This window comes from Hoplias malabaricus, chromosome 9, assembly GCF_029633855.1.
Source record: "Hoplias malabaricus isolate fHopMal1 chromosome 9, fHopMal1.hap1, whole genome shotgun sequence".
NCBI classification, from domain to species: Eukaryota; Metazoa; Chordata; class Actinopteri; order Characiformes; family Erythrinidae; genus Hoplias; species Hoplias malabaricus.
This window is the reverse complement of record NC_089808.1, coordinates 33,332,733-33,356,778: the sequence shown is the minus strand read 5'-3', so window position 1 is coordinate 33,356,778 and position 24,046 is coordinate 33,332,733. Positions and strand designations below refer to the sequence as shown.

At 39.6% G+C, this 24,046-nt stretch overlaps 1 protein-coding gene across 1 annotated transcript in view; it reads right to left on the bottom strand.

Moving 5' to 3' along the window:
* Positions 1–24,046, bottom strand: part of LOC136707669 (B-cell scaffold protein with ankyrin repeats-like) — a 55,206-nt gene that overhangs the window by 10,317 nt on the left and 20,843 nt on the right. Inside the window, exons 5-7 of the mRNA XM_066681874.1 lie at positions 23,639–23,781; positions 20,899–21,010; positions 16,492–16,688 (exon numbers count right to left, since the gene is read on the bottom strand). Of these exons, the coding sequence (XP_066537971.1) occupies positions 16,492–16,688; positions 20,899–21,010; positions 23,639–23,781 (452 nt within the window). The remainder of the gene's footprint in view (positions 1–16,491; positions 16,689–20,898; positions 21,011–23,638; positions 23,782–24,046) is intronic.

Here is a 24,046-nt window from a genome sequence, read left to right as displayed (position 1 = left end):
AACCCCAGGTACCCCCAGGAGCTGTGTGACACAGTTGCACTACCGTGCCGCCCATAATGCCGCCACAATTAAATTCCATAATTATGGATACAAATATGTACCCTTGAGGATACCACCACCGTGGAAGTTTTTCTGACTGTGTACAAAAGTAGCAATTCATCACTTATCTGCTCAGTAACTGAGAAGTCTGAAATAAAATGCTAATGTTCCAAGTCAAAGGTGACCAATTAAAAGTAGAACAGATTTCACCAGCACAACACAACTAATCATTAAAAATGGCTAAAATGTAAATGAGTAATGAGTAGATTTGTTTACTCCCAAATTTATTGCAGTGTATTGAATTTGTTTGCATTGATACATGTATAGTGAGCGTTTTAGTTGAAACAAGTCAGAAGAGAATCGCCAGAAAGGCTACAGCAGCTCTTTACAACACAGATAATCTTCTCTTAATCACAAACGTGTCAAATTTCAAGGCGAATGGGCTACAACAGCAGGCAACACTTTGGGTTCCACCCCTTCTTTCAAAGAGAGGAAACTGAGAATATACTGGGCACTGGCTCACTGAAAGTGCACACTGGTCTGATGAATCTCTGGTGGTCTGATATCTGCAGCAACATGCAGATGGCAGAGTTGGAATTTGGCATAAACAGCATAAAGACAAGGGCCCTATAAGCCTTGTGTCAACCGTTTCAGCCGCTGCCGGTGGTGGGGTAATGGTATTGGAAATGTTTACTTGGCATGCCTTGGGCGCCGTAATGCCAAATGTGCATTGTTCAAATCTAGTAGTAAATTTGTGGATAGTTTCTGACCAAGTGCAACCCTTTATGGCCACAATTTACTCTTCCTCTAATGCCAACTTTTAGCAAAATGATGAGCCTTATCAGTGAATTCAGTGGCTGATCCTACAAGTCAAATTTCCTACTTGGAAAATCAGGAGCGCTTCACAAACCAAGTGTTTCTGTCGACTTGTGTCTCATTAAATCAGTCATACACACATATAGTATCAACTGCTATATGTGAACTTATTTCAATGGTATTTGGATGTATAAAATATCTTATAATGGACTGTTGACAACTGGTATTGCTAACAATGCTAACTTGGTTCAAGCTAACAATGCTATCCAGTAAACAAGGAACGTCCCTGGACGTTCAAAATAGGTCTAAAAGTAATCTGTCCATCAAGGACATATTTTAAACGTCAATGGACGTCCAAAATCCATCTTAATAAGTTAGTTAAGTGGTGACCAATCGATAACGTCAGTGGACGTCCAAAACGTGTTTTATACAAGTAATTTATTTTGGGACCAATTAATTACGTCAAAGGACGTCCAAAATTAATAGTTGTCTTTTCAATGTCTGTGGTCTGTGTTTGGACGTCTTTTCAACGTTCATTTTCATCCTTAAGAGAACGTCGATTAGACGGCAGTCAATATGTTATTTCAACGTTGAATCAACGGCTAAATGTTTACTGGGTAACCTAGGGCACAATGTTTAACGGGAACACAGTCACCTTAGCTGTGACGTCATTTCCCAGCTCCAACATCCAACTTTCCAACTTTTTAAGGTAAATGCAATGCAGCATGGGTCCATTTTTTTTGGTTACTTGTTTTTGTTATTTTAAAATCCCAAAACAACTCTGGAATGAAGACAATCTATCCCTTAAACACAGGCTCAGATCAGACATTACCAATGCTGATGAATTTGGCTCAGACAGTGACACGGTCTGAACAAAAAGAGATCATTCTCTTCTCATTCACTGATCACTGCTCATAAACGCAGTCCATTCAAACATGTAATTGGCTATTCAAACATGTAATTTACCTCAGGATTCAGAGCCAAAGATTTGACTTTGCATTGTGATGCATTATGGCTCCCTCTACAGCAGCGAAAGGCTTAAATGGAATGTGACTTCCTGGCCGATATTTTCTTATTTACCTCTCAGGGTCCTGCCACTTCTGCCAGGCTTGCAGAACTGACACAGTGAGCTATGCAGTGCGCAGATAGAGGCCCCAGCCTGCATGCAAAAACTGATAGCTCAATTTGCCTCAAGACAGATTATGTTCTGCATGTTCTTCAGGTCCTTCAACACAGAACCTGTCCAACAATGGCTTTATTCCAAGCACACCGTTTCACCATGGGGCAGATTTCACCCTGCAACTCCCCGTTCTCTCCCCACTGTTCCTTAGCAACCTCCTGCCATTCATTCTGAATAATAGCCCACACTCATCCCCCTTTACTATTGATAATGCACATTAGCATTCAGTGTAATGAATATATTCATTAGAGTAGAAAGAACGAATTAACCGATAGACAAGACAAGCTAATTACACATTACACGTCGAGGGGGGTGGGGTGGGCTGAAAAAGATGGCGACTTTGATGTCCAACGTGAGTGTACCATCAGGTTTTCTATGAGTGCTCTCCTGCTGGGATGAATAATTTAATTATATTCCTTCATACGGACAGGTGGAGACTGACAGAAGGGAGACAGGAATATAGAACAACTCATGACAATCAATAATTCTCAGGAAAATGAATCAGGAAGGCTGTTGTATAACCAAAAACTGTTTAAATTACTGGTAGAGCACTGAAGGCTTATATGTGCACTCCTGCATGCCTGCACATAGGAATGGCAAACTGCCTTCCAAACCCTTCTAAGATCTCTGTCTGCAGTAAGAAGTGAAGTCAACAGCGGCACTTTGAACTAACATGAACCATATCACACAATAACATTTGCTCTTTATTTCCATGTTTGCGTGTTCGGTTAATTTTCACCCTTTAGTAAATAAATGCAGCATTGTGTGAGCTACACATGAGCAAATGTGGGCTGCTGGGTAATGCCTGGTATTGTCACCAAGGGCATGGATATCAAGAGAGCATAAATGAAGTGGAACAAATGTGATTTCTCATACAGCGTCTCTTTCCATACTCTATAGATTGGCTCGTTGCTGTGCAAATGTGTTTGGATGTTGACATGAATATGCAATAATATTCATTAGCTTGCAGAAACAAGTGGAACTCAAAGCATCCAGAAAGAGCCAGGCATAGACAGGCAAAGTGCTGTTTTGTTAGGATGTTGTGAGTGTGCCATTTGGGGCAGGAGACGGCAATAAGGATACTTTAAACCATGCAAAACTCCTACTGTGAACGAAAGGAAAGCTCACGCTGCATTTGACTATCACGCGCCCACTGAAAGAGCCAGTGTTACACATTAGCGTGGCAGACGGAGAGACACTAGCATTCAAATCTCAAACAAATCTCAGAGGCATGCCAACATCCCGCTGATAATCATCCAGTGTGTGGAGAAGCACGCTCGTACTAATAATGTTATGAAACTTGAAGGAAGCAGTTCGACACGTTAGCGCACACAATGTTAGCGCTCCTCGACACGTTAGCGCACACAGTGTTAGCGCTCCTGTTTTGCAGGCTGTTTCAAGGCTTTCATTCAAAGTCACATGAAATGTGTGGCATGGCCTTGTGCGTACTGTTAAGGCCAGAGCACAGGATTTTAATGTTGGCAGCTGTATATTCAGATGTTTATAAAAAAAAAACTTTGTGAAACACTGAAAGAACCACCATGCGAACCCACTAGAACAGGATAAATGGAGTGAAATGAGAATATATATACAAATAAATCCCAGGAGGCTATTTCACACTAAGACAAAATTTTATAGGTTAAAAATAAACTATACCATGTTTAATAATTTGGATATGTGCATTTCTGACAAGTTGTTGCTACAGCATAGATCAATACCTTCTAAAAGCCAGCAAAATATGAATGTATTTCATCCAAGTCCAGGAGCAACTGACCTATCTACAAATATATTTGTTTCTTGATTTAAATGAGATCAGCACAAATCCCATGTCAACAAAAGTGTGTGTTGGACTTGTCTTGTCTATAGACTTAAACATGTCTATGTTGTGTCAGCTAAACTAGATAGGTTGGAGTGACAGTTAACGTTAGCTTGATGAAAAATATAAAACATACTCCCCAGCCAAAACTAGAAGAGATTTTCCACATGCAGACATCAGATATAAGACATCTTACAAATATATTTAGTTCTTATATTGCAGTTTCTTTTTTTAACCAAAATAAATGTTATCAAACACATCAACACTTCTACAAAAGATCACATCTGTGGGAGGCCATTATTAATCATGTATAGGGCAATTGTTTTTCTCTCTGCTAAGAACCAGCAGCCATGTTGGAGACTAGGTTATCTATGTATACACACACGCACATTTCAAATCTGAAAATCAAATCCAAGGATGGACTAAAGAGAGATAATTACAGTACGTCAGTGGATTTCACAATAGGTTCTAACAAAGTTACGTCACGAAGTTAAAAAAATATGAAAGAATAAAAAAGCATAAAAATATGACAGAAAAAAATACTCTGTAGTGCAGTTACAGCTACAGACTACAGGCTTCAGGCATTTCATCCATTCCAAATGAAACTAGCAGACATTCTGCAGGGAAGCTCAAGCCCTGAAGAAGAGAGAGAGAGAGAGAGAGAGAGAGAGAGAGAGAGAGAGAGAGAGAGAGAGATCCTTGAGCTCAGCACTTAATCTGCTCTCGTCCAGATTTCTGCCTTAGTGCTACACATTCTCAGCACAATACAGGAGAGTGTACCGTTGCTGTGGTTACAGACTTCATCAGGCCAACAGAGCAGAGAGGAGTAGATCCAATGGGGTTACAGCAAAGAAACAGCCTGGAAAATCCGAGGTTGTGTCCACTCTAATGTCCATTCCTAATGCCTTGCGTCCTTGGAACGGAGGTTAGAGTCAGGTGTGACACACACAAGCAAACTAAACAGAAAGAATAAAGTGTAGTAGTCTCTCATTCGATCTCATGGCAGGGATGCTGTTAATTGTCCTTGGTCTGCAGTTTCTTCTGAGTCTTCTTAAGTATACGCTAAATTTCTGTCAGCAATGTAAAGGCTACTCATGTTAGCTCATAACCCTGGAATGGCATTTATTCAGTAATTAGTACTTACGCACTGTGACAGACTAACTGCAGTTCACACATCTTCATGAAGTCAGCCATATAGATGTAAATAACCAGCACAACTGCAGCTTAGCTGCTTAGCGTTAGCATTATCAAAAAAAAAGCACTAAATGTTGATTTGTTGACATCATTCACTTCATAAATCACATACAAATCCCTCAAAATATATTCCATGGACATTACTTCTCTAAATGAGTTATATGAGTGAAAAGAAAGTCACAGTGTTAGTAAGTTCTGTACCAATTAAAGTTTCTTTCCCAAACAAACACAAGCAGGCCGAGAATACTTCAGAAAACCTTGATTTTTAAGAGTGTACCTCACCCAAAATGAGCAGCTACAAAAGCATCATACGGTACAGAAGCTCATTATGGTAGTGTCCTCTTCCAGATAAACTGGCAGGCAATCACAACAAATGTTCAGCTTTTCTTCAGTGAGATAGAGGGCGAGGCAAATGCTGGCTTTAAGAAATGGCATGATTGTGGACCAGTTGTAATGAGTGATGAAGGGGTTCTGTTATTATACATTAGAGCAGGACAAGGCTAACAATGAATGTCAATATCAGTGGTGTTTCAAGCAATAACTTCAATGCTCATTGTCAATATACTGCTTGACAATTCTCTGTGGGTAGGAAACATACTGAAAAACTATTACTGCAGTTATGTTGCATTTACCTGGACACTAAAACTTATAACAATAATCTTTACCCTCACCTTTCATTTTCATCAGTGTTAACTCCTATGCAGAGTATCTCTCTGTAATTCACTTCTTGTTTATTTGGCCTCCTGTGTTTCAATGGATTCATGATTAAAGCTCGCCTCAAACAGCTATTTCACAACATGGTTGAAAACATTACTTACATATTATTACATTAACTATTGCTTGTGTATGTTAAATTGGGATTCTGGAGAAACTGCCAACCCGCAAATTGTGAAATAAGACAAGCCAATCATTTATTTCTGGTCAGTCTAAAAACATGAGATAAAAGAGATTTATACTGTACCCTTATTGGAGCATCTTCAAACACATCTCCAACATTCATGGAAAAAACTCAAGGTTGACCAGATTAAACAGACATAACCAGAGCAGAGAGATGAGAAAATCAAACAAATAAGAGGGGAAAAGGAAATAACATGAAAAATGAGAGACCCAGGGGAGCTAAGGTATGTTCATTTTGAATTGAATATTACAGTTTGGCATTTCTTACACATTTTCCCATCTTGATTAATGATGAATGTTCCATAGATGTTCAGAAAGATATGTTATAACATAGGTCAGATGCAGAGGCTGGTGATGCTAACTGGGTTTTACTCCCCAGAAAATAGCAATATTAAAGAGGTAAGTTCAAGACACAAATGTAAAAAGTAGCCGTTGTTTCCCCCTTTCCTCAGATCTCCATTTGCCTGTATTTTTATGCTCGGTTTAGTTGGTTTACTAAGCAGAGATAGCCATATCCCATTGTTAAATTGGGTTAGCTCCAGGTTCAGTTCCATTTGTGACACTTCAAAAGAACAGAAACATTGTTCGGGACTGTTGACTGTTATTTTAGTGCTCTATGCTAAAAAGCTAGCCTTTCAGCTCCAAGGTGGCTATGCAAGGCTGCGCTTAGCTTCTTCACTTGAATGTTATTCATCAAACAAATCATGTCTGTGGTTATTTCCCTTCATTTACACGTGGCTTGGTGTTTGATATTTTATTTAAAATGGTGATTATTAAGCCTCTGACATTTCAGGAAGTGTTCTATAATTCTGCTGTTGCCTGAAGGGTCATCCAACATCCAACTGAGTTCAAAGATTCAGAATACTAAATAAGGAAAGAAAGGCGTGTCCTAGTACAGCCACATACAGAGTACAACTGCCTGCTATAACAAACACACAATGGCCGCCATGTTCAGTCGCCATTGCATATGGTTTCATCAGATTCTTATGAGCAGCAACTGCTGACCCGCTGTCACCTAGGAGCTGTTCAGAGCCCAGCTGGCATGAGGGTGCTGCTGGTCTACAGTTTGGTCTGGCAAAAAAAACTCATAATCTATTTATAAACCCTGGGATTGATCACACCATCCATTCACTGCCGCTGTCACTCAAGATCCGTCATCAGCAACATGATGAAACCAATCAAATGACTGGATTTCGAGTGACACCGACTCAAGTTCCCCATGATTCTTCACATTCGCATCCAATAATTTTACTCAGATGTAATGTATTACAACTGCACTATAGAAATCCGGGTTCCTAAATGGTGATGTGGATATACCCTTTTGTTACTATCTAAATCCTTTAAAAGTAGCTCTTCTATGGCACTTCTCCAAAGAAATTGTTCTGACACTTTTATTTTGAGCATTAACATACCACGCTAACTGCCCCCCCCCCCCCCCCCGCTTTATTGTTATCAGACCATTCAAAGTGTTTGAAAGTCAGGATTTAGGCAGCTATATCCTAGGCAGGGAGATGACATGTTTATGGGGGTAAGCTGAAACAAGACCCCACACCAAATGTAGACTGCTCACAATAGAATCACCCTAATAAGCCATGCTGACCTTTTCAAGTGGACGTCTTTGATTTGTGTCATGTGTTAGCAAGCATTAAGAATGGTGCCTATTTCCTGAAGGACACAATCTTGAGAATGTATGCTGTTTTTTTTTTTTCTTTTTTATACGATGGTGACCATAGGGAGGTTTGGGTGCCTTTATTTTACAACTTTTTTTTCTAAACGCTGAGAAGAAGGGAATGAGGTGAAAGGGATTGCAGCCTTGAAGCAATCTGAGGTCAAGTGCCTCAGATGAGGGCAAAACAAGAAAACTCAGCAAGCCAAGACCTAAGCCCTGTATCACACTGACAGAAATATATTGATCTTGGTAATTGCCTTTTACTTGAATATTGTAGACAGACGGCAGGTTACAGACAGATTAATCATTCTTAAAGGGAAATTATTAAAGGGGAATCATTGGGCGCAGGAACACACCCTTGGAGGGTGGAGGGTCCTTCACAGGGACGACACACACTCACTAACACACTCACACCTATGGGGCACTTTTAAATCACCAATCTACCTACCAACGTGTCTTTTGGACTGTGGGAAAAAAATTGAGCGCCCGGAGGAAACCCACGTGGACATGAGGAGAACACACCACACTCCTCACAGACAGTCACCTGGAGGAAACCCACACAGACACAGGGAGAACACACCACACTCCTCACAGACAGTCACCCGGAGGAAACCCACGCAGACACAGGGAGAACACACCACACTCCTCACAGACAGTCACCCGGAGGAAACCCATGCAGACACAGGGAGAACACACCACACTCCTCGCAGACAGTCACCCGGAGGAAACCCACATAGACACAGGGAGAACACACCAAACTCCTCACAGACAGTCACCCGGAGGAAACCCACACAGACACGGGGAGAACACACCAAACTCCTCACAGACAGTCACCCGGAGGAAACACATGCGGACACGGGGAGAACACACCAAACTCCTCACAGACAGTCACCCAGAGGAAACCCACACAGACACAGGCTGAACACACCAAACTCCTCACAGACAGTCACCCGGAGGAAACCCACGCGGACACGGGGAGAACACACCACACTCCTCACAGACAGTCACCCGGAGGAAACCCACGCGGACACGGGGAGAACACACCACACTCCTCACAGACAGTCACCCGGAGGAAACCCACACAGACACAGGGAGAACACAGCACACTCCTCACAGACAGTCACCTGGAGGAAGCCCACGCGGACACGGGGAGAACTCCTCACAGACAGTCACCCGGAGGAAACCCACGCGGACACGGGGAGAACACACCACACTCCTCACAGACAGTCACCCGGAGGAAACCCACACAGACACAGGGAGAACACACCACACTCCTCACAGACAGTCACCCGGAGGAAACCCACGCAGACACAGGGCGAACACACCACACTCCTCACAGACAGTCACCCGGAGAAAGCCCACGCAGACACAGGGCGAACACATCACACTCCTCACAGACAGTCACCCGGAGGAAACCCACACAGACACAGGGAGAACACACCAAACTCCTCACAGACAGTCACCCGGAGCGGGAATTGAACCCACAACCTCCAGGTCCCTGGAGCCCATGTAACAGTTTACCCTAAGTAGTTTGTTTTATATCCTGTCATGGTGGAGTATTCTAAAGTAAACTTAAAAGCCTCAAAAGACATTTTTTAACAAAGACAAAATTTGAAAAATCTGTGAAATTCCCATTTAAATATAATTAAAATTAATGTAATACATTTTCCACTGATCCTGGGCAATGTTTAAAATGTTGTAAAATGTCAGTATAACATTTCCAGTTGTTTTTTATCAGTGCCATAAGAGCTTGACCTCACAGAGATCTTTAAATCAAATTAATCAAATCAATTAAGGTGTAATCAAATCAACTACAAATTGTAAATTCAAGACAGTACGCTTTCTTTTCACCAAAAAAGAACTGACCTGCCACAGTGCCACTGACGTTAATGTTAATGCATGCCTGCTATTGTGTATGCATTTGCATTTATAATTTTTTTCCCCCACAAGAGCCCATGCAAAAGGGTTGCAGTGTCATTTTGTTCCATTATGTACTGTATCCCTTTGTTTGGAGGCTATGTATAGATGACTATGTTAAATATATGTAGGTGTTGAGAGAGATTTGCATCCCATGGCTAGAAAATAACTCAAAAGTACATTAGCAGATTTACTGAGCAAAAGCTAAGCCAAGCAACACCTGCAGCATTTTTCTGCATCATTTGTAGATGTTTTTTTTTTCTTTGTTTATTTTACTATACAAGCTGTCTGAAACTACAAACTTCATAAAAAATACCACAGCATTCCAAGTAGAAACAGTGATAGAATATTGATGAAGAGCTGAAAGCAGAGGCCCAAATTTATGGGAATGATATAAGAGCAAATAAAGGCACACAATTAAAAGCCAAATCTTTCTTAATTAGCTCCGCGTTTTCCTGCGTTGCTGTTTGTGACGCTTCTCAAACCTGATTAGAAGATTGAATACTGGTGGCAAGTCCAGAGAGAAATATCCATTCTTCTAAAATTACTGACATAAACCTTTGGTCTTCGTTTATATTCACTTCCTTGAAAAATGCGTGTGTCGCCTTGCTGTTACAGAATTAGCATTTATTGATGCTGTCGTTACAGATGCAGTGCATTTTTCAGCACTGAGTTATGGTTTGAATAATATATGGCTCCAAATAATTTATGCAGGTGGGGAGTGATGAGGTTTATAAGCACTGGCCTGATGTGGCAGGGTCATTCATCACCTCTGATTAGAACTTACTCATGGTTTAATAGATTAGATCAGGGTTGTACATCGAACTTCCAAAATGAAGCTCTCGAGGCTATCTATCTAGGGTTGTTGGATTATTGATCTAATAACAAATAATTTGTTTTCACTGTCAGTCTGAGAAGTTACAGAAGTAGGTAAGAACAATCAGCCTACATTAATCTGATATTACAGCCATAATTACAGCATTCCTATAACAGCCACAGCTGAGAGGGGATTCAGCTAATTCATTTCCTCTTAAGGAGCATCGCATTGATGGGTGGGCTTGTGGTTCATTAGTTATAGAGACGAAGTGTTTCTGCACGTTGCCCAATTTTGGGGAATGAAACACTTGGGGCGTTTGCACCTGCTATTGACAGAAAGAAATGTGGACGTTCCCCTTTGAGTTGATAAATCACGCACTGTGTAATGGGAGACTACGTCAAACTACGTGGTGTGTTTGTTTGAGGAGAGGTCGGGGTATAGCACATTGGCCTGATTTGGGTTGAATCATATGCTAACAAGCTAAGATTTATCACCTATTCCAAATTCTGGTAGGTTCATACAGCCTAAATCTATTCTGGATTTTAACTAGTGCTGTCAATCAATGCAAAATTAAGTAATTAATCGCACAAATGTTTTTAAATGGATTGTGATTAATCTCATTGGCTCTTCTTTAGACTAAAACTTTTACTAATATGAATTTAAATATAAATAAAAGAATCAATGTAAGACTAATGCAATTGAATTAGTATTTTCTATCAATTAAAAAATATAACCTCAGCAATAAAGTTAAAATGCTACTACTTCCTTGTATATATAGGAGAGAGGAAACTGTTTTCTTTATTATAACATCTCAGTGTAGTTGGGGTTATTTATAAATATCTTCATTTACTGAGTAAAAGTTTCAGGAAGAGTTTTAGCAACAGACATAGAAGCTTTAATATAGAACATTAACGCTACAGTGCACCTCGTGACTCAAACACGTGAGGGGAGGGGGGGGGGCAGAGAAAGAGAGGGTTATGATATTTAATATATATTTCAGAATTAATAACACTTAGTCAATCTCCAGTGTTTACATCACTGAATACAACCTCTAATATGTTACTAGACTCCATAAAAAGTGTGAATTATGGGAGGAACTTGTGGTTAAATATGATAAAATGGTATATTGGTGTTAATGAACATTAATAAGTTAAATTCCCACTGTACTTTCCTGGTATGTACTGTATAACTGTATTAAGGTACACAATCCTATTTTTAATGAGGCATGTTGGGATTTTAAAAATATATTATATTCATTAATTAATTACACAAAAATGACACAGAAGTGCTGTTCTCCTGTATGTGTTTACATATTTGTTGTGATGGTTATTTTAATGGGTTTTACTCTTTTTATTACTGAGTTAAATAAATAGGCTTATTAGAAGAAGCTGTCAAAAGGGGCGGAGTTTCAACAGCCTTTCCAGGAAGGCTGTGTCCCCACCTTGCATTAACCTAGGAAAATACCCTGCTGAAAAGTATGATGCAGGTCCATAATATTTATTGTTGACTTAAAACTCTTTAATTCACCTATTTCAAACATATTGAGTATGTTTTTTACAATTAAAATTTTGTTTTATGTGTTTTCAATGTTTTCTCTAACTTGTGATGGAGCGCGACATGAGTTATGGAGTCATTTAAGGTTGAATGTAAATTAAATTTCGTAGAACATTGCTTTATGTTCTTTGTTGAATATGATTAGCTTATATTCATACTACAGTATATTTGTTTTGATTGCCTTTTGTGCAGGTATGTTGATCCATTGCGAAACATATGTGCTTTCTCATTTCATTATAAGCATAAATATTTAAATGAATGAATCGTTCTTATATATTTTCTCTGCTCCTATCTTTGGAAACTCCAAGTTGTGACAGAGGGAGATGAGGCATTGTTTAATCATCTTCTGTGCATTTTATGCAGACAAGAAAAAGAAATGCTCCTTTACACTACTCTGATGTGTGGGTGTCTTCAATCCAACGGCCGAGGAAATCTTGAATAACACAGAAGTAAAGCTCACGTCCTGTGGTTTTTGTGTGTTTACAGAGTAAAAAGGGATAACAGTGGTCCACTACATAATCCAGTCCGCTCCCTGTTGCTTAGGGTGACCAGACGTCCTCTTTTACCCGGACATGTCCTCTTTTTTAGACTTAAAAAATGTCCGGGCGGAATTTCACAAACGTCCGGGATTTTGTTTTTCCAGAGCTTACATAGAACTTCGAGAAGTTTCGTTCACAAACTAGTCCCGCCCTCCCCTACTCCGATTGGTTCGCTTGAGTGAGAAGGGGGCGTGGTGAAATAGCCTAAAATCTTCTGATTGGACGGTCTGACTGTAGAGCTACCGTTATTGGTCGATAACATTCTCTGTAAACATTTAATTGGTCAGTCTGCACGTCAGTAGTCCTTGTTTACGTCAGGCAAAGCTCATGTACCTACCCTCATCTCGAGCAGCTATGCGGAAATGGAAATGCAAGTTTTCGGATGAATTAAAAAAGAAATTCCCATGTTTTGTGTAGCAAATAAAGGTGTAAAGGACCTAAAAGCACACATAGGTTCAGCTAAGCATACAACGGCAGCGAGGGGTGAGAGCTGTAGTAATAAGGAGAGAACAACACTTACTTTGTGGTTTCTTCATAATTAGTGAATAAAAACTTTTGTATAAAACTTTGCATTCTTATTAGTATGTTTTATATACAGTATAACATGTGAGAACATGAAGAGGGAGACACTAAAGTACAAAGCAGGGGCAGAATGTGACTCTGTCTTTCTCTCTCTCTCTCTCTCTATTTTTTTTTATTTGTTTTTGCATTTTCCAAAAATATCTCAGAAATTGGATGTTAATTATGAAGCAGTAATTCAATGTGATGCTAAGCGTTAATTAAGCCTTTAATGTTAGGAAGGTGCAATTGTATTCATAGCCATTAATTTAGGATGGGTTTTGCCAGAGTTTACTGTGAGGCAGTTTGTGCTATGGTGTGTTTTTAAATGAGATTATTAGGAAAGCTTGCAGAATGCTGGGTTCCTCTGGGCTCTGCTTAATGCATTCACTGATATACACTTGGATACCTGTTAATTGCTAGCCATTAGTAAATAAATACACACTTCTCTGCGCTTTCATCTGTGTAGCAGGGGAGAGATCTTAACAAACCAAGCTTTCACTACATTTACCTTCAGAAGGAAAACACCTTTTTATGTAACTTTTTGCCGTGAACTTTCTCCAAACCCCATCCTTCCAGGTTAACCACTGTGCACAACTCTGTACTTAAGACTTGAATGAATAAACAGAGTGCAGCGCTGTTTTACACTTATTGGGTTTAAAAATTATTTCATAATAAAAAAAACTATAAAGACCTGTGTGTACTTGTTTAGGATGAATTTGTGTTTTTATTTTCTGCTTTTTTTATATTTTCAAAAACTGCAGATGCTACTCTTTCAGTGAAATGCTGCATTTTCATGACTAAATCAAAGCTGTGCTCTGAACAGTATACACAGGGATTTGATGACATTCAGCCATGTGAACATTAGTGAGGAAAGATATTGATGCTGGATGATTGTTTCTTGATCACAAACACAGAGGTTTCTATGCCAAAGCACCCGTTATTCTTATAAACCCGTTTAATATCAATATTATACTTTGATGCAGTATTATACTTCTTTATATTATTTTAGTGCAATATTTTATGCAACAATTTAGCATGGCCTATCCCCCCCAACATGTGTTTTTGGACTGTGGGAGGAAATGTGAGTACCTGGAGCAAACCCATACAGACACTGGGGGAGCACACAGACAGTAACCTAAGGCGGGGCTTGAATACATAGTTGCACCAGAGCACTTAATGCTGTTGGTAATGCTTTGAATGGAGATTGCACAACTTAAAGCCTGTGTCCACTTCTTTGGGGCACCTTAAGGTAGCTGAAATTATTTATTAGAGATGTGTGACCAGGAGTGTAGCAACAATTGGATTTTGGTTGTGGTGTATCAAAAAATATGATCACTTTTGCATAACATGCATCCAAGGGTATAATAATAATAATAATAATAATAATAATAATAATAATAATACAGCTTTAATTATATAGCTCCCATATCCAGAGCTTCTATACAATTCAGATCAAAGACATTATTAACTGCAGTAAGGAGTTTCAAGCTGCAAATTAAAAAAGGAGAATGGACAGCGGAGCTCTGGCAATGTGTTCCACAGTTTGGAGGCCATCTGCCCCCAGCAGTTTCTATTCTGAATTTTGCAACAGACAGAAGACCAGTATTAGTGTGTTCAAGCAGGACAGTGGGAGTGCAGGAGTTCAGCTAAATATAGGGGTGCTCGACCATGCAAAGATTTGTACATTAGAAAGAGGAGTTTAAACTTAATGTCTGACAAGATATCAGCACTCCCATTTTAGTACACTTTCCCATAGCCCTGCCTCTGACAGAAAACATCGATCAATATAAATTTGCTTGTTTTCTTCCTACTGCTATGTTTCAACCAAGATGAGGCTCTAAGCAAGTGTTAGGATCATTATGTTACCATAGCTACACATGAGTCATGAGGATTTAATGGTAATAGTAGCTAGTCCAGTGAAGAGATGGACCCTCTCTGCACAATGTGACTGTCGGGCAGTTACAACACTGGATGTAAAAGACTGGGTCAAAGAGTGTAAGCAACAAACTGTGTTGACTTCATTCTCACTGGGTCCATACCTGCCTGGCTGAAGCCAGTCATGCTAACGCTGCAGAGCTTATTTATGGACTGCCACTTCACCCTGCAGGCCCCTCTGTGGTTGTAAATACCCGGCTTGTTTGGACTGGGGTTGGCTAAACACCACAGTTGTGATAGTCATATGTTTAAGTTAGAGTTTAGCCATAGTATGAGAGAAGTGACTGTGGTCAGAGGAATTGTGTTTTTTTTATTATTATTATTTTTCTTGGGAGAATGAGATTATTTTTTGCTGTCAAACAGATGTGTGTGTGTTGTCTCACATATATACTGGGAAACAAACCAGCTGATGTGGATTGCTCTAGAAAACTGTGGTGCTAAGCTATGACTCTAGTATGATGGCAAAGATACCATTGACAACAACTGAAATGACTACAATGATCCCCAAAACAAGACTACAGTGACAGAACTTACATAATTAAATAATGAGACATAATAGGATGCACCTGTGAGCTGCAGTCCCATTACTATCTAACAGTTCACAGGTGCTGGGCATGGCTAAAGGAGACACAAGGAAACACATTGAATTATGCTATGAAGTCTTCACTTGTTGCAAGGGATTGTTTACATTCATTTCTAGAATTAGTTAGGCTGTTTTTATACCCTTCTTGAAAGAGATTAAATTTCCTTCTCACTGTGGAGTTTCACTCCTTGACTCATGTGAAACATCTTTTGAGAGGACTACCAGTGTAGTGTGAAAAAGTGTGACTCTCTAGTCAACAGCATTGGCTTCATGTTGTTCTATAGCCATAAGAGCCCATGGTGCCATATGGTATGTCACAAACCCGTACAAGTTCTGGAAAGTTCCCTACACAGTTTATCCTTCATGATGTCCCTAAGTGACATTTACTGAACATCCTGGATGCAATCATATAACAGTCTGTATATAACACCAGTGCATTTGGTGAGTACATAAAACCATAGCAATATTTATATTCATTCTGATCACATTTAAAACAGACCAAAGATACAACAGGGTTAATTAGGGTTAAAATCCTAATAACATTGTGTTACATGTTGTATCTTTGGTCAATTTTAAATGCCTAAAACTAAGTGTAAAAATGAGCTAGCTCAATAGTCTAGGTCCGTATACGAGAGTTAAGCCCTCTTTAGTGATTCTGCAGCCAGTGCAAGAGAAATGAACAAGGGGATGATATATTTTGTAAATAAAATTGAAACATGACATTTTGACCATAATTGTTACCATATTAAATCAGACATACATATTAACTCTGACTGTGTGTGAAGTGCTGTGACCCTATGTTGAGATGCTAGAGAGCAATGAAAGGTGAAAAAACTGGGTTGAGGACCTTGTTATAAGGTATTCCAACTCAATATATTTCACAAAAAAATAATATGTTTAACTTAGGGGCCACCATGGGAATTGCTGTAACCAAATACACTCAAACTACATTTACCATGAAAAGATGTACTCACCAGTGTCTCCTGCAGGAGGGTTTGGAGTTGGGCGTGTCCATGTGTGTGCGCTAGCACCAGGGGTGTGTGTCCCATGCGATTTGAGGTTCTTAGGGCCTGCTGGGCTCCCGGACACTGCAGAAGAATGCTTGTCAAGTCCTTAAGCCCATGCTGAGCAGCAAAGTGCAGAAGAGTGGGGATATCCTCTAAGCGTGAGGCTGCATGCGACAAAAAAATTATTTAAAAGCAGGACACTGTCTTAGTATTACAATAATGTCAGTCTGCACACATCATGGTCATTCTTTTCCAGTGTCTGTATTTTTCAGTGGAGACCAAGAGTGGGAGCCCTAAAAACCAATTCTACACCTACACTGTGTCTTTCCTCAAAAATAGAAATAATCCTTCTAAAGAAAGACCCTCCCTACATCCCTCTGCATATGCACTTCAATACACGGTCACACACAATTATCTGCTGTATAAAATCTTTTCCTACTTCCTTCTTCCAGATTAAGCTGTGTCTTAACTTTTGGAAGTGTATATAAAATGCAGCTATGGCTATCGTCTTTAGCTAGCTATATATATATATATATGTGTGTGTGTGTGTGGGTGTAAAGGTCAAAGGTCCCTTTGTGAATGTATTTATTCATATTTCAGTATCACAACAGAAAATTCCAAACATTATATGTAAACAGTATTTAACAGTATATATTCCAAACAGTATTTTATATTAAAAAAATATAACTAATTAAAATATAATATATTTTTTTGCACTTTGTCTTAATCATAGCTTTCATTCTTTTCAGGAGATTTTAAAGATGTTTTCATTATCTTAAAATCAAATTCCATTGCCCTGGATCCTTTAAAACTCACAGTGTTGAGTTGTTTGAAACGCCTTGATTTATCTCTCAGAGATAAACCCTTTCAGTACTGTATCTGATAGAGACAGATTTGTGTTCTCCCAAGTCTTGCAAGTTTGTCAGGAGTCACACTGTCTCTTATAATGAATTAAAAAATCTATCCAGGAGCAATTAAACCTGCTTGGACCGCTCTGCAAGCTTCCCCTTTTTATGCCTGCTCCACAAGCTACCCCTGGTGTGATTAAAACTTGCTACGCCCACTCTGTGAGTTACTCCATTCTGAAACCCTCCTACGCTTCATACACCCTGCTGGAACACACATGATTCAACAAGGTATGTCAAAAACATTCTACATCTGTTATTTGTCAAATTAAAAGATATTGATTCTTATCCCGAACACACTGTAATAAATCAATATCTACAATGCACTGAATATAAACCTTGTCATGTTAAAATCTCTTCAGAAGGCAGAAGCTCATGCAGGTGTACACTTATCATAGCCTGCAGACCCAAACACAGCACTCAGTACTAAAAAATAACAAAGAAAATTTAACACGGGTGGACAATCATTGCTTTGGAAGTAGCAGCGAAGGTTAGCTCATTCCATGGCCTTCATTGCTGATTCCATACTCCAACTCATTGCGTGGGTGTTAGAAAGGCAAAGACAATACAGTGTTTTTGAGTGGGCTCTGTGCTGCTGCACATCTACAGTTTAGAGTGGGCTTTATTGAACCAAATGGCAGTTAAAGCTACAGTTATGTTCGCTGTTTGGGGGGCAATGAGAAAACTCTTTAAGTAACTTTCCAAACAACAAAAACACTAATGCAGGCTTGTGTCAGGCTTGTGAAATGAGTGATGGCTGACAGCATTTGCTGAAGGCAGCTCTGAGGCTTGTATCGCCTCTCATTTGTTGGTCCCAGAATCGATACCTGGGATAGACTGATTACACCATCAATCAGGTACCAACTGCCTGACTCCCTGGTTATTTAGGACCAGCCTTCGGTTTCTCATCTGAAAAATGGAGCTAAGATCAGGTCAAGCATTCGCAAAGCATCTGAGAGGAGATGCCTTAGGCTGGAGTGGCAAGGGATACAGATAAAATAGGGTAATTGTGATCTAAAGAAAACTGCAAACCCTTATTTAGATTTATGCCCAGTGTTAATAGCACATAGCATGAGTCCAGTCACCTCATGTCTGAACTTTTAGGATATTGTTAGTTCTTTTTAACCTTAATATGAACTGTGGTCTGCAGAATTACAATGAAGAATGGTCACTAAGGAACATTAGATTGAGCAGCACTAAGATCTAAATCGAGACAGGTTGGTGAGGATCAGCAATTAAGATACATTTTCTCACTGAGCCCATTTCATACCTTGGGAGAATTACACCAATCATATGATGCTGTCAGTACTGTACATTTGTTCTGACTGTTAGGTAAGTGCAGTCTAATTATGGCCCTGATCAAAAGAGATTTTTTTGTGTTGCATAAAATTCAAGCAGTCTACTTGATGATATGATTGCTTATTTCTTTGTTGCACTGGATACTTTTTCATACATTCATATTCCCTTCAGTGCCAAGCAAAAGAGGTCTGTTGTTCACTTGGAAGACCATTCCTACCGACAAGAGGAAACAAAAGCACAGCAGTTTTACTGATTATATATTTCTGGTAAAACCATATGAAAAGTCTGACTTAGCAACTCAAAATAATTGTTTATTTTCTCTAAATGGTATCTTAATATGTCACAATAATATTTGAAAGAAAACAAATTAGACTACATCAAATAATGAAAATCATTCATTCATTCATTGTCTGATACTGCTTATCAAGTTCAGGGTCATGGTGGGTCCGGAGCCTACTGATTACATATTCACTCACCCACACACACCTATGGACATTTTTGAGTTGCCGATCCACCTACCAATGTGTGTTTTTGCTCTGTGGAAGGAAACCGGAGCACCCAGAGGAAACCCACAGAGACACAGGGAGAACACACCAAACTCCTCACAGACAGTCACCCGGAGGAAACCCACGCAGACACAGGGAGAACACACCACACTCCTCACAGACAGTCACAACAAGTCATTAACAAATAATATTTCTTTCCCTATTTATGATGATGACACAGATTTAGGAACAGTCCATAGGGGGGGGGGGAACTTCAGGTAGGATGTGAATATGCAGAGGATCTTAGAGGAGCTTTGTGAGACGCTGCATCACAAACATCAGTCAAGCGTAACCAAAGGTCAAATTAAACTGACACGTCTTCCCCCCACTAGACTGATATTGCTTTCATGACATCCTGCTGGGAGAGTGGAGAGTAGTCTAAATATTCATAGAGCAGGCGAGCGAGTGTCTATGAGTGTATGTGGAGAGAGAGAGAGAATGACAGAGAGTGAACAAAATGAGTCTGAAAAAAATGAGCTGAGAAAGGGACATGGCAAGAGATACAGATGGAGAAGGGGTAATTGCAATCTGTAGAAAAGTACTGGGTGAAAAAATGGGAAAAAACGGAGAAGAAAGGTGAAGTGAGTGATGGGGTCTACATGAGGTTGTTCACCTCTCCCACCCATCCCTTGGAAATAGTGTTCGCACCAAGGTATGAATGACATAGAGGCAATCTGCAGTCATTTTTGGCGGTCCACAAAAAACACACCCACCATGATTAGTTCCCAGCAAAGTGAGGCCTGGCTGTAAAGAGTTTCTCCAGGAATACCTCTAGCAATATTTTGAAAATGATTTTGATTGCTGCCTCTACCACTGGCAAAAGATAAAATAGCAAATGATGGTGGAAGGTAAGGTGTTGCAATGAAGAATAGCCTGAAAATTCTTTCTATCTATTTTCTCCAGGAATGAAGCCACTGTCAAATGATCCATTTTTACCACCCCCTGGTAAATTGTTTGTTTTTCTACAATAGCAGTACACTGGAAAAGATGGAAAGACTCCCATCAAATCAATTCACTTATTCATATTTGACCAATTTCTTTTTATATATCTTGTCTGTGTGGTTGTATATATCCCAAACATAATCCATAATTCATACGTCATAATTCACTTTTCCATTAGAATTAAAACTGGCTGGTTTTTGTTACAGTGCAGTTCAAATTGATTTAAGGAGGTTCAGACAGATTTATGTGTTTTGCCTGAAACACAAAGTAGTCTGGACTTAAACACTCTTTATAACTTCAGTATGAATGAACATGGTTTTACAGACATATATAATTTTCATATGGGCTGATTTTGTCCTGTTATTTTCCATATTTGCGCTGCTGTTCTTGTTATGTGTTTCAGTACTCTGGATCTGGGTCAGACTGTGTTTATAAGGGAAAGGAAACACATGTCAGTGGTACAAGTCGGCAGTAATGCACCTCTGAGGGCTGAGGCACCTTCCCTCCATCATTTATTCATCAACAGAATGAAGAATGAGGTGCTGGAAGAGTTCGCCTACACGAGCAGAACATGGGATCAGTGAGAAGTGCTTCTAGACCGTGAGCAAGTTCAGCTTTTTCCTCTGTTAATCTGAGTGGTTTTCAGCTATTAAAGTGTGACACTGACCCAGAGAATCACTTACCATGAGTCGCAGTCTGCTCAGTCAGGCCATGGAAACCTCCGGTGGGCATCTTCTGCATCAGACAGGAGGCCAGAATTTGATCCAGTGATGCTGTGGAAGACACATGAAATGCCTGAAAAATGCAGAGAGATGGAGACTGCTGTGAGAATCAGGCTTTAACTCTTTACACAGGGAGAGGATGGTTAAATTCATCATCAATCAAAAATAGCACTTATTTTTGCAGAGGGCTAAACGAGTTAAATTGGCCTTTTCCTCATCTGCTCTAAAGGATTCTACATGATTGTCTCCCAGTTAAGTGCACTGGTTGTTTTTGCAAAATGAGGCCCAGTAAAGCAAGGAATATATCAGACAATTGTGAACATTCATTCATTCATTCATTATCTGTAAGCGCTTATCCAGTTCAGGGTCGCGGTGGGTCCAGAGCCTACCGCAGAATCATTGGGCGCAAGGCAGGAATACACCCTGGAGGTGGCGCCAGTCCTTCACAGGGCAACACACACACACATACATTCACTCACACACTCACACCTACGGACACTTTTGAGTCGCCAAACCACCTACCAACGTGTGTTTTTGGACTGTGGGAGGAAACCGGAGCACCCGGAGGAAACCCACGCAGACACAGGGAGAACACACCAACTCCTCCCAGACAGTCATCCGGAGCGGGAATCGAACCCACAACCTCTAGGTCCCTGGAGCTGTGTGACTGCGACACAGCTTGTGCCGCCCCAATTGTGAACAGCTGAATTCATATACAATAAATTGTGAAACATAATCGATCACACTGTAGTGAAAAAACCCCAAAAACTATAGGGTAAATTCAATAGAATTTGGTGTGCTATTATTTTTAAGTGTGAAATAGTGTAGTTTACCAGCCTCAGACAGAAGCTGAAACATATGAATATGAATCTACAGTTTTCTCTTGTCTTGACCAAAATACTAATGAAGCTGCTGACTCTGCCTTCAGGAGCAGGACAATTCAATTAGCTGGGTTAAATTTGTATGGAAAAGGATCAGCCTATGGTTGGCTGAGCTCTTAATGTCTTTGCAGCTCTGATATGGTTGAAGGGTGAAAAGGAGCTCTTGCATGAATCCAACAGAAACTCATGGTCATACGTCTCATTGATAATTAGATCAAGGCCCCAGGGTCAGTGCTACATAACCCACAGAGCTGTGATGCTGAAGTACTCAGGAATGTCTCATGTGTGCATAAATCCTCACTGATTAAATACAAGACCTAAAATCATTAGACTTCTTTAGCAAGAACTTTCTTGCCATTCCTTCATTTTAAAAGCGGTTTTGTGGTCATATGAGTTACACAGAGCCCAGTAAGCTCTTGTAATAGCTGTTACATAAAGCTGTATATGGATTTGCCAACTAAAGTAAATTATTTCCATTTTTATTTCATTAAAAAAAAAGTTCTTTGGCAAACAATCATTTCAAGCATTCGAGAAGTGTGCAACATCAGCATTGGAGTTTGAGAAGTCAAGGTTTATAGTTTGTGTGCCAACTTGGTTTCAGTTCTCATAAATCATTCAGCCTGGTAATAGCTCAGACACACCAAAAAGGCTGACTTACCTTGGTAATGAGAGTAATGGGATTCTGAACTAAAGTAGTTTCATACAGATGTGATGAATATGCAAGTAAGAAGGCATGATAGAATGGCTGCAGAGTGAAATAGATGACTTATTACAGAATACTGAGATAGCTGTCAGTAAATGCAACAGCTGCGAACGAATTTCACTATAAAGGAAGAACACTGCACCAAATAACCACCCAGTAAAGACAGTAGAAACATTTTCTTAGGCCAGTGAAGCCCCAATTAGAATGGAAATATATAATCAGTTAAAACACCTCTGAAGTCTGAATCTCATACAATTCATAAAATAAAATCATATCACCAAAGAAAAACATCTCCATTATTGTCCGCTGTTAGTTTACTACGTCATTTGAACACAACAGCTGTGTTCACACTGTGTGAAAAGTCCATGGTGAACGGATCGATAGAAATGCTCCAAAAAGACAATCTTTTTACTTTGACGTCTTTTGAAAGTTAACGTTTTTTCCCCTTGTCTTATAAAGTTGCTATGTTTGAGATGTTGGTTTTTCTGTGGATGGTGACACTGTTACTAAATGATTTATACATGTATGTATTATTTCCATTCCCAGGAAACTACTATACAAGCCTTTTACAACTATACAAATACGAAGATCGATGAATATACATGATTGTGTGATTATAATCATTATTATGTCACTTGAGGGGACAAGGACACATGGCTACATAAACACAACACTGTGAACATGAGTGCACAAAAGCACAAAAGAAGTTAGAACCACTTACAAAACAAATACAAGTCAAATAACCTAACCCAGCACGTTACGTGTTCAGTTTTGAAGTTAGCTTTTTTTTTAACCAGGAGTTTATTTGAATTTACCTTTCCACTGTAGATGGGTGACTTCTAATGAATGACTGAAGATAGATTCTAGGTTCTTAATCAGTTTTTAAAAAAGCACTTTATTAAGAATTATTCTGATTAAACCAGGTGAATAAAGCCATCAATAAAGGCCAACTTGCAAATGACTATAACTGGGCATGACAATGATCTCACTGATCTGTAATTACTATGCTGGGAATTAGATCTTTTCTGTTTGTAGTTTGTATATGAACTTCCAATGACTAATCATGATGTTTACTTACTTTGGTCTTTGACATATTTATGGTGGCGTAAATATGTACCTGGCGCATGAAGTTAATGGGGTCCACAGCCTGTTTGAGGAGGCGTTCAATCTCTCCCATAGAGCTGTAGTAGAGTAGGCGTGCCTTGGCTTTGATTACACCACCACAGTAGAGTGTAACACCCACACTTCCAGCAGGAAAATCTGTAACATACCATTAACCCTGTGCACACCAAATCAAATACTATCCATTTCATCATTTTTATACCTATTTCTAGGTATAACGTCTACACATTGGAACACTGTGTATTTCTTTAGGTCTATGGTGCAACAGCAGCACACTGCACTGGGCAACACAGAATAAAGATACACAACTCTATGGAATGAGTGGCGAATGCACAATAAACACACCTGAAAACACACAAATACACAAGTCTGAATAGGCAACACAATAAGGGTTACAGTGGGT